The sequence below is a fragment of the Capsicum annuum genome, chromosome 9, assembly GCF_002878395.1.
Source record: "Capsicum annuum cultivar UCD-10X-F1 chromosome 9, UCD10Xv1.1, whole genome shotgun sequence".
NCBI classification, from domain to species: Eukaryota; Viridiplantae; Streptophyta; class Magnoliopsida; order Solanales; family Solanaceae; genus Capsicum; species Capsicum annuum.
This window is the reverse complement of record NC_061119.1, coordinates 204,070,856-204,081,889: the sequence shown is the minus strand read 5'-3', so window position 1 is coordinate 204,081,889 and position 11,034 is coordinate 204,070,856. Positions and strand designations below refer to the sequence as shown.

Below are 11,034 nucleotides of genomic sequence, written 5' to 3'. Positions count from 1 at the left end.
GTTGTCACTGATTTCGTCTTTAATGGCGATTTAGGATGATGAAGAGAAGTTGATGGAGGAGGGAGGGGCGGGGTGAGGGTGGATGTAGGGGTGGGGGTAGATCAATTGTCATTTGTGGGTGGATGGATGACGACATGGGGGTATGGTGAAGAAGACGACTACGGGGGTGGGGTGTTTTTTTTTTTTTTTTTTAATTAAGAAATTATTAGTAAATAGATAATTAAATAGGAAAAAGGGAAAAATAAAAAATTCCACTTATAATTTTTTTTGGCCATGTTCTTTTTTTTTTATTGGTTAATTTTTGTCATGTCAGTGTGTGTGCAATACACAATTTAGCTTTTAGCTGATTGGATAAAAAATGCTCAATTAAAATCAAATTGGGTGGAGTTTGATAGGTACAAATTTTAATTTAGGTCTAAGTAAATTTTAGTAACAAGTTTAAGGCTATTAATGGATTTGGCCAATGGAAAAAAAAACATTAGATCTCTCTCACTCAACAAGTACCAATTGTCCTAGTCCAAAATTCCCGTAAATCATAATAATGCATAAAACAGCACAATCATGGTTTACAGGAGGACCAAGTAATGATGTAGATAAAAACCCATCATCATTATTAGCTGATTGGAATGCTTATGCTGCTGATCAAGATAATCAAGGTTCATCATCTGATCTTGGTTTCGATCTTGAAGCTGCTGTTAGAACCGCTAATGATAAAGTCTCTGGTACTTTTAACGTGTAAGTTTGCTATATTGAAATTATTTGGGTGAAAATTCAGTGGAATTTTTGTTTTTTTTGATGCATTATATGATGTTTGCTTGAAGAATTTGCTATTATAATTTATGTGAAAATGGAGTATTTGGATGAAAACCTAGTCCATTTTTTGATTTTTTTTGACCCTTTATGAAGTATTTCTTGAAGAATTTGCTATTAATGTATATGGAAAAATGGAAATTTGAGTATTTAGTTGAAATTTTTTTGATTTTTTTTGATGCATTATGATGTTTGCTTGAAGAATTTGCTATTAATTTATTTGAAAATGGAGTATTTGGATGAAAACTCAGTTTGATTTTTGATGCATTTTATGTAATATTTGGATGACAACCCAGTTTAATTTTCGATTTTTTTGATGTGTTATGACGGTTTGTTGAAGAATTTGCTATCAAATATATGGAAAAGAAATGGAAATTCAAGTATTTGGATGAAAACCCAGTTTAATTTTTGATTTTTTTGACGTGTTATCATGTTTGTTTGAAGAATTCTACATTAATAGACATGGAAATGGAAATGAAATTCAAGTATTGGATGATTACCCAGTTCAATTTTCGCTTTTTTATCAAGTTGGAATGAGCATAATGAGTTCTCAGGTTCAATTCCTAGCAGAGACAACACTAGGTTTTTTCTTTCCATCTGTTCTAGCTTTGGTAGACAGAGTTACCTGGTGGTACCTGTTGCTGGTGGGAGGTGGCAGGTGGCAGGTATCCCGTGGTCGAGGTGCGCGCAAGCTGGCCCGGACAGTACGGTTATCAAAAAAAAAATGCTATTATTAATGTGGAAATGAATTTTCCAATATTTGGATCAAAACCCAGTTCAATCACCATCAATATATCTACGATTACAATAACAATAATATACCCAGTGTATTCCCACAAAGTGGGGTGTGAGGAGGGTAAAGTGTACTTACTACCTCAGATAAAGTAGAGACTGTTTCCAATAGATTGAAATTCTAATATTTGGGTTACAATCAGTTCAATTTTGTATGAGGGAGAGTTTATGGCCGAGGATGTTGTGATGGATATGTTGGGCATATTAGGAGAGATAGGATTATGAATTAGGATCGGGACAAGGTGAGAGTGACTTCGGTGGAGGACAAGATGCGGGAAACAATGTTAAGATGGTTCGACATGTGAAGAGGAGATGTTCGGATATCCTAATGCGGATGTAGAGGTTGGCTATGGATGGTTTGAGACTTTCAGTAGAGGTAGAAGTAGACTGAAAAAGTATTGGGAGAGGTAATTAGACAGGAGATGACACAGTTTCAGCTTATCAAGGACATGTTCTTAGATAGGAGGGTGTGGAGGTCAAGGATTAGGATAGAAGGGCAGTAGGTAGCAGTGCATTGTCCTACTGTCCATGCATACTAGTAGTCATAAAATCGTAGTATTACTCTTGTAGCTTCTTGTCCTTCCATTTGTGTCATTATTTGTTCAGTCTTTGTATCTAGGCTATCGTACTATTTTGTTGTAGTTTCTGTTTTGTCACTATGTGCTGTTTGTGATATTTTCTGTTGTTTCTTGTACTTCCATTACTTCTTTTTTTGGGACCACTTGGACTGTTTTTCCTTGAGTTGAGGGTCTATCGGAAACAAGTCAACAACCTCTCTACTTCTGAGTTAGGGGTAAGGTTTGCATACACTCTACCTTCCCCAGACCTCATTTTGTGGGAATTCACTAGGTTGTTACTGTTGGCGTACTCCCGTTCAATTCTCTCTCTTTTTTTATAAAATTTTGAGGAATTATGATGTTGGCTTAAAGAATTCACTTGTGACATATTTTGTCGCAGTTTTTACTCACTTGTCCGATAAGAACAGCAGGTTTTTAGTATCATACCTAACGAACCTAAGTTTTAGATGTACATTAAGACGTAGATCTTTTGAACAGGAGGGGAATCTTAATTTTCAATTCTAAACTTGTAATACCTAATACAAAGCAAATGAAAGTGATCTAATAGCTTTCAATGAATTTAGCTTTTCCCTTTCCGCAACTCCATTTTGCTGTGGCAATGTATGGAACGATGTCTGAGCATCTACCTTGTTGGCAAGGGGTCTATGAAACAAGTCTCATTTCTTTTACAAATATTTCATTGTCACAACTCGCAGAAAATAATAGGAGTAAGCTTGTGACCTATTTACTAAAGAAATCCCTTTGTACCAACAATTTATCAAATATTTATGAATTATCTCAGGCGGGATAAAGGAGGAGGATTGCTTTAGTTCATTATCAGTGGAATGGTACAGAGGATTCGTATAACCGACTTCAACTATTATTGGGATTAAGGCGTGGGAACATAGTTGATTGATTCTAGATATTACTGTAGTATACTGTGTAATGATGTTTGCTAGCTGTATTCATTCATAAGATTCCCCGCTCAGTTGTATCAGCTTTTCGGAATTTAGGACATTGGTGCGTCTTTGATTGAACTTGTGCGAACTCTGAGATTGTCAATTGACTGGGATATTTCATAATTGACTTCCATGGACTTAGTTGTTTGATAATTTGTGCAAAGCATTGGTGGTACATCCATGCATCGGTAGTAACCATGTGGTAATTTAGGCCTTAGGCATTAGATGTTGCAATTAAAGAAGTAACGAATATGGTTCGTCTTGAGTGTTTAAATCTAATTGTGATATTAAAGTAGGTGGATCTGCCAGGGGTTTAGGTTTTATTGCTCAATTGCTAATGATATTTGTTAACTTTACTTTTTCTGCACAGGGTTTCTAAAGGAGTCAAAGGTTTACCAGGAAGCTTCCAATCTGCAACCAGCAATGTCCCTTCTGGGAAGTCCCTTATGTACTTTGGCTTATTTCTTGCAGCTGGTGTTTTCTTCATTTTCATTGCATTCACTATGTTCCTCCCTGTCATGGTGCTGATGCCTCAGAAATTTGCTATCTGCTTCACAATTGGTTGTGCGTTCATTATTGGCTCGTTCTTTGCCCTCAAAGGTCCAAAGAATCAGCTTACACACATGACATCAAAAGAGGTACTTAAGCACCCTCAGTCTTGGTTTTACCATCTTTGCATAACTTCTTGGTTGTCGAAATATATAAAAGCACCTTCCCCGTCCTTTGTAATAACTCAATTTTCTGTAATCTCATTATTCTTATTTCCTGTCCAGAGACTTCCTTTTACAGGGGTTTTTATTGGCAGCATGGTAGGGACCGTTTACGTCTCTATGGTGCTCCACAGTTATATTCTTTCTGTGCTCTTCTCAGTTATACAGGTATTGGATTCTTCCCCTCTTTTTCTTTAATTTCAATGTCAGTGCTATCTCTACTTAGCTAATATTTGGCTATTATAAATTCTTGTCTACGTTGCACGGTAAATACAAAGTTCTTGCTTACGTTGTCTGACTGCATATAGTGATTATTTTATTTCAAAATGACACAAGGGAGGTGTTAAGAGTATCTGGGTAAAAGAGTTTACCATATCATGGAACATTGCGTCTTGCCTGAATATAAGCATGGGCTTTAGACCTGTCAAATTACATTCTGTACTACAAGGAAGCTTTTTTATACTGGAGTTTCTTCTTATACGGTCCCCAGACCCCATTTGATGGGAATATACTGGGGTATGTTGTTGTTGTAGTTTCTTCTTATACGGAATAAATTTCTTAAGCCACGAGTTAATTAGTTTAATAAGTATGAATCTCTGCAGGGTTCCATCAGCCCCATCTTTGGAAAGACAAGAAAGATATGCAGCTTGCCTGTGGCTTTTAAAGAGATCTTTCCTTCATTCTCTATCTACTTCTCAATACCCTCTTCCCTAAAAGGTCAGGCAAAAGCAAGAGTGAAATTACGAGCTACCATCCCCCACTTTTGGCTCACTTGTTTGATGAGCTAAGCCTAAGTGCCATATAAGTCAAAAGCTAGCCTGCGACCTAAAATAGCACTTGAGAGCCTATTCCCTTCTTGTTTACCTTCTTTTTATTTTGAATGATTGGCTCAATAGCTCCTTCAATTTTAAAATGGGCTTATGGAGACCCAGGCGCTTCACTCAAAGCTATTAAGTTCTTTTGGGGAAGTTAAAAAGGTGGTTGTTTCTAGGCAAACCTCCTATTTGTATCTGCACCCCTACCTCCTTTATCACAGAGCGGCCGTTTAGAGGCCTTAGCTGATAATCTAGGCTGTTTTCCTCTCGACATTTTTCTTAGAAGGAGATGAACTACCTATAGATTTGTATGAAAGTGCGCCGTAGGAATTTAGAGAAAGCTGACACCCAATCAAGGACAATCAGACCAAGCTTCTCCCTTGTCTCTCTTCTGTAGCAAATGATGAAACCTTGCCTTAGTAGAAGCGGGTAGCGACACTGGTGGACAATCTATCCTCCCTTAAGTGGAATTATCAGCCATTTTGGAGGAGCAATTAAGCTATTGGACATCTATGGTACCAGAGTGCTCCTCTTCATGTGGGTGATTAAAGTGCAAGGAAATGCCGTTAAGTTGAATATGATTCGCGAAACATCTAGCTAATTGACTTCAGTATCGCTCGTATTGGTCAAAAATATTTCTGCTGTACCAGAATTCCTCTCATTTAGAGCTAGAAGCTTCGGTAGAAGCCAGCAAGGCTGAGGATGAGGAAAGCCTTGACCTTCCCTTGTTTTGCCATTTGAACTCGGAGATTGAACAAGATCTCTATATGTTGATAGATACTCGAGAAACTGAGTACTTGAGGGAGAGAAGGAGGCATTACTCCCAGAAGAACCTGAGTCAAGTGTTCAACCATGTTTTATTATCCTTCTATGAATCACAAGGACAGCATCCTACCCTACTCTTGAACCCTTTGCTGAGATTTACCCTGCCCGTATTTCCTTGTGTTTGAAGAGGAAAAATCTGATGTTGAGGGAGAGCTTCACGGGGTTGACGAAGGTATATAGAGAGCCAAAGAGAATATGTCTACAATCCAAACTCATCTGAAAGTCGTAGAAAATCAAAAGAAAGTGATTACTAAGATGACAAGGAAGAGAAAGGTGTTCCCTAAATTTTGACTAGCAGAAGAACAACGTCAAGCAGAAACAATGTGCTTTTTTCATTTTTTTTTTATTTTTTTTTTGGTGAACGTGAACAATTCTACTATTTTGTACAAATATCCATAGGATGATAACGATATTTGAATGTGATGAGATGTGAATAGCTTATACATTTGAGCCTGTGTGTGAAATGAAGATGTATCACCATCTTCCTTCATCATCCAGTTGGACTGACCAGTGACTTTGAATTAAACCTCGAGAATGGAGCTCCGCCTCTCACCTTTTGGTTCATTGCAAGGAAAGACTAAAAAGAAAAAGGAAGCTTCCGGTGAAATCAAGCCCTTGGGCAAATTCAATAAAAAGAGTTTGATCTTCTCGCTTAAGAATATGTGATTCCTCTGGAGCAAAGTTGGTTGTTTGGAGAGGGGGGGGGGGGGGGGGGGGGGAAGCTACTTTCTTATACCATTAGTAATGAAAAAGGGGTGGAGGGTATCCGCATGTGTTGTTCAGGTCGATTGGAATGTACAAAAATAGCTAGAACGGAATGCAGAAATATAGAAAAAACATCTTGTAATGTGTTTGACCAAAAAATAGATTATGGTCAGGGGAAGTATCTACTTGTTATGGAATCTCTGGTGTTAAAGCATGGATTTCATATAGTAAGAAAATGGGGGGACGTGATCTTTTTTTATTCACTTGCGCTGGTGGCAGAGCAGTCAGCACATGTACTCTAGCTCTGGGGGTTGGGGTGTGGGTCTTTCCTTTTATCAATTATGATGTACTTGGTTAGGTTGCTATCTAGGTCTCTGTCGGGGGCGACTTCCAAATTATGGGCTCAGCAGATGCTGAAGCCTTAGCATGATGGCAAGAATTAGTCGAGAGAAGAATCACAGTTCTCAATTATCACATTTAGAAGTGGTGAAATACTCGACACTCTTGAGTGTTCTAATAAAAAATATTGATTGTAATTTTGCTCTTTGATTGGAAAACTAAAAGACCTTTACTATAACCTACATTACAGACATCCTTCTCAAAAAAACATACATTATAGATACCAAGTAATGTGGAATGTTTTCCTTTAAGATGTTGAGCAATTTTCCGGAGTCTGCTTTTCATTAATATTCTCTACCAAAAGAATATTAGCTATGAGCATGAATTAGTAAGTGATAATAGAAGTTGCTATAAAACTGAATGATTTAGAAGGTGGTGACATAAGTGGAGTTGTGAAGTAGGAACTACAGTTGTGAAAATCTGTTGTAAGAACTATATTTGGTCTCCCTTAGTTTTATCTACTTCCCCTGTATAACTCTGGAGAATCCCGCGGTCGTAAAATCTTAACAAAGTAAACTTGATGTAGTTCCTTATGTTCTTCCCTTTTAGATGTTATCACCTTCTTTAGGCGTACTGATAAAATGTAAATATGATGATGCATATTAAACTTCACAAATCAGATTCTGGTCATGAAAACAAATGTAGGATACAGGTTAACATTTTCCCAACCTATTTAGGACCTGACTTGATTTGGGAGAGGTTAGTTGAGCTGAGATTGAGGAGGATCGTGTCCATTTCGGAGAATCAGTTTGGTTTTATGCTTGGTCGCTCGGCGACAGAGACAATCCACCTAGTGAGGAGATTGGTGAAGCAGTATAGGGAAAGGAAGAAGGATTTGCATATGTTGTTCATCTACTTGGAGAAAGCTTCTGACAAAGTTCCGATAGAGGTTCTGTGGAGATGTTTAGAGGCCAAAGGGGTCCCGGTGGTGTACATCAGAGCTATTAAGGACATGTACGATGGAGGGAAGACTCGGGTGAGAACGGCGGGAGGAGACTCAGAGCATTTTTCGATCGAGGCAGGGTTGCACCAGGGTTCGACTCTTAGTCCATTCCTGTTTGTGTTGGTGATAGACGTGTTGACACGGAGTATTCAAGGGGAGGTGCCGTGGTGTATGCTGTTCGCTGACGATGTAGTGCTGATTGATAAGATGCGGGCGGGTGTGAATGAAAAATTGGAGGTTTGGAGGTAAACCCTTGAATCTAAGGGGTTCGGGTTGAGTAGGTCCAAGACGGAATATATGGAATGTAAGTTTAGTGAGGTGAGGCGGGAGGATGATGTCGTGGTAAGGTTGGATTCCCAGGAGGTCTGAAAGAGGGATAGTTTTAGGTATCTTGGGTCTATGATTCAGGGGAATGGCGAGATTGATGAGGATGTCTCTAACCGTATTTGAGCTAGTTGGATGAAATGGAGGCTCGCCTCGGGAGTGTTGTGTGACAAGAAGGTGCCACTAAAGCTTAAAGGTAAATTCTACAGAGCGGCAATCCGTCCTGCTATGCTATATGGAGCAGAGTGTTGGCCAGTCAAGAACTCCCACATTCAAAAAATAAAAATTGCGGAAATGAGAATGTTGCGTTGGATGTGTGGACTTACCAGAGGGGATAGAGTCAGGAATGTGACCGTTCGGGAGAAGGTCGGAGTGGCTTTGTTGGAGGATAAGATGCGCAAAGGAAGGTTGAGATGGTTTGAGCATGTGATGAGAGGGACACGGATGCCCCAGTTCGGGTGCGAGAGGTTAGCGTTAGATGGCTTCAGAAGAAGGAGAGGTAGGCCGAAGAAGTACTGGAGGAAAGTGATTAGACCATAATATGGAGCAGCTTCTGCTTACTGAGGACATTACCCTAGATAGGAAGGTGTGGAGTTTGCGGATAAGGGTAGAAGGTTAGGTTGTTTGCGTGGATTTAGTAAGTAGTGAGAAGAGCTCAGGTTGCGTCGGGCTAGTAAACCTACGATTGGGTCCAAAGATAGGAGCCCGGTCAGGCGGGCGTGGGTCTCTTTCTCCTATTGTGCTTATTTATTTTATTTCTTATTGCTCTGACTTCTATTTTTATGTGTCTTATTCCTTGTCATGTTATGCCATCCATCTTGCTTCTTATTTAATTACGCTTTGGTCTACTTTTCTTTATCTTGAGCCGGGGGTCTATCGGAAACAGCCTCTCTACTTCTCTGGAGGTAGCGGTATGGACAGCGTACGCTCTACCCTCCCCAGACCCCACTTGGTGGGAATACACTGGGTTTTTTGTTGTTGTTGTTGTTGTTTAGGACCTGACTTAATTCTCTCTACCGTCGTCCCAATATTGGGATGCACTTTGACCGAGCATGAAGTTTTAGAAAGACTTTATAACTCATAGTCTGGAACAAGCCATAGATACTTGTGTGCTATAAATTATCTCATGAAGGGTAAAATGAGAAATTTAAAGTTAAAATTTTTCTTTCTAATTCTAGATATGTATCATTCTTTTTGTGCCAGAGGGAGTGTTAAGTTTTATCATAATCCTACTAAGTTGAGCAAATGAGCAAGAAACAGCAAGTGTGGCTGTTAATGAATTCTTGCTATGATGGAATGATGGTGAATAGTTGGAAAGCATATGCAATTGTACATGGTAAGAGGAAGAGAAAAAGTCCATAGCAAATGTGGATTGTAAACATGGATTGACGAATGTAATCTGTTTAAATTATGTCAAACAAATGAAAGAAATTGATAAATAGGGAAAACAAATGATACTGGGTCGAACTGGGAGATCAGAAGATGTTTTTAGCAATTCCTGTTCCTCTCTACCGAATTGCACGATTATTGACTTGAGAACTATCCATGCCTTCCGAGAAATACAAAGAAAGAGAAGAACTTATGCAAAGGAAATGCTAGAGAGCGCCCACACATAAACAAAGCCAACTCACAAAAAAGTTGTAATCAGATGGCCTTAGCTTCCAGACCCCACTTTGTGGGAATATACTAGGTATGTTGTTGTTGTAGATGGCCTTAGCTTGGAGCCATTGCTTACAAATGTGTAGTTTCAATTTTTTATCAAAAATCTTCCGGATAACCCAGCTTTGCCTTCAACAGTAAAAGATAAGGAAATAAATCCCAACACTTAACACGGATCTCTGGAGTTTAGAATACAACAACATACCCAGTAAAATCCCACAAGTGAGATCTTGGGAGGATAAAGTGTACGCAAACCTTACCACTACCTCAGGGGAGTTGGAATAAATGATAAATTTGCTAAAGAAATATCGATTTTAGTGTTACCTGTTGTTTCCTTTGCTTTAGTTATCATACGTGTTCTCATGTTAATCATTTTTAGCATGGCTTCTTAGCTATTGTATTTGCTGTACTTATTTTTTGGTTGTGCTAACGACCTATTAAATTTCATAAGCTAGGGCAAGGCTGTGTACACACTGACCCTCCCACCTCTGACCCCACTTGTGGGATTACACTGGATATGTTGTTGTTTGCTTCTACTAGTTTAACGAAAGAAATGGTCTATTTTAATGACGTGTTGTGGCTTTATCTCAGTTCGACCAATCTTACTCTCTTTCCATGAATCTTATCAAATGTAATACATCACTAATGTGCTGTACAATTCTGTTTTTCACTAGGTCTTTGCTCTATCTTATTATGTTATCTCCTATTTCCCTGGAGGTTCAGCTGGGATGAAATTTCTTTCCTCAACACTTACATCCTCTATTCTCAGATGTTTTGGAAGGTGACGACGTCGCACCACTTCCCTCACAAATTTCCCCTACTACTACTTAGATTGTGTACTCTTAATGAGTTGATTGAATTATAAATAATGAGAAGGGAATCAAGATTCCATTTTTGGTACATGTTCCTTGACTTCATTTTCGTGCATTTGTATTCGATTTCAGCTCTTATGATGTACTATAAGCCAAAACCTAGACGCATTGTGTTTTGGAGGGAAGACTTTAAAATTGATTTTCCCACCAAAGAATGATGTGGCTTGACGTTAACGAAGTGGGTGAAAATTATGGAAGATTAGGGTTCAAACCTCGATAGAGACAACAAATGCCAAGTGATTCTTTTTCATCTACGTAGATCTTGGTGGATAGAATTATTCGATACTTATACTTGTGAAAGCCAACAGGTAAGTTAGACAAAGAGTTATCAGATAAATATGTTGGACAGAGCAAGTCAATAGATTTTCTTTTAGTAAACCAATGTCTTGGTTCAATTGAACTCATTGTTTTCAATTCGAACTATATATACACATGCAAAAGAAAGTTGAAATATATATATATATATATACCATCCTGAATGTTCATCTCAACATTGACAAAGATGGATCTATATTGTAACCTATGGTTTACTTGAATTTAATAGCTTTTGTCTAGATCCTGATATGTATTAATAGTTTCACTGAATATCTATAAGCATTTGATGTACACTTAATTATTATTCTGTATATTAACTTGAGGTCGTTGTAGAAACTCAAACTTCAAA

The 11,034-nt window shown here is 38.4% G+C and overlaps 1 protein-coding gene across 2 annotated transcripts; it reads left to right on the top strand.

Annotated features, from left to right (window-relative positions):
• Positions 1 to 424: 424 nt before the first annotated feature.
• On the top strand, positions 425 to 11,034 carry LOC107841935 (protein transport protein SFT2). Of its 2 annotated transcripts, XM_047396452.1 has the most exons (5): positions 464 to 735; positions 3,489 to 3,756; positions 3,892 to 3,996; positions 10,173 to 10,279; positions 10,443 to 11,034. In XM_047396452.1, exons 1-5 carry the CDS (start codon positions 542 to 544, stop codon positions 10,459 to 10,461), a joined length of 693 nt encoding a protein of 230 aa, XP_047252408.1. In that variant the 5' UTR covers positions 464 to 541; the 3' UTR covers positions 10,462 to 11,034. The 2 variants fall into 2 exon arrangements, with proteins under 2 accessions (XP_016541271.2, XP_047252408.1); XM_016685785.2 differs by lacking the exon at positions 10,443 to 11,034 and having other exon boundaries at positions 425 to 735; positions 10,173 to 10,400.

What these genes read in the sequence shown, in the direction of transcription:
- LOC107841935 (XM_047396452.1), top strand. Translation starts at nt 542, where the DNA reads ATGCATAAAACAGCACAATCATGGTTTACAGGAGGACCAAGTAATGAT. An exon ending in CACACATGACATCAAAAGAG is followed by an intron (nt 3,757 to 3,891) that starts GTACTTAAGCAC and finishes TTTCCTGTCCAG; the next exon opens with AGACTTCCTTTTACAGGGGT. An exon ending in TGCTCTTCTCAGTTATACAG is followed by an intron (nt 3,997 to 10,172) that starts GTATTGGATTCT and finishes GTTTTTCACTAG; the next exon opens with GTCTTTGCTCTATCTTATTA.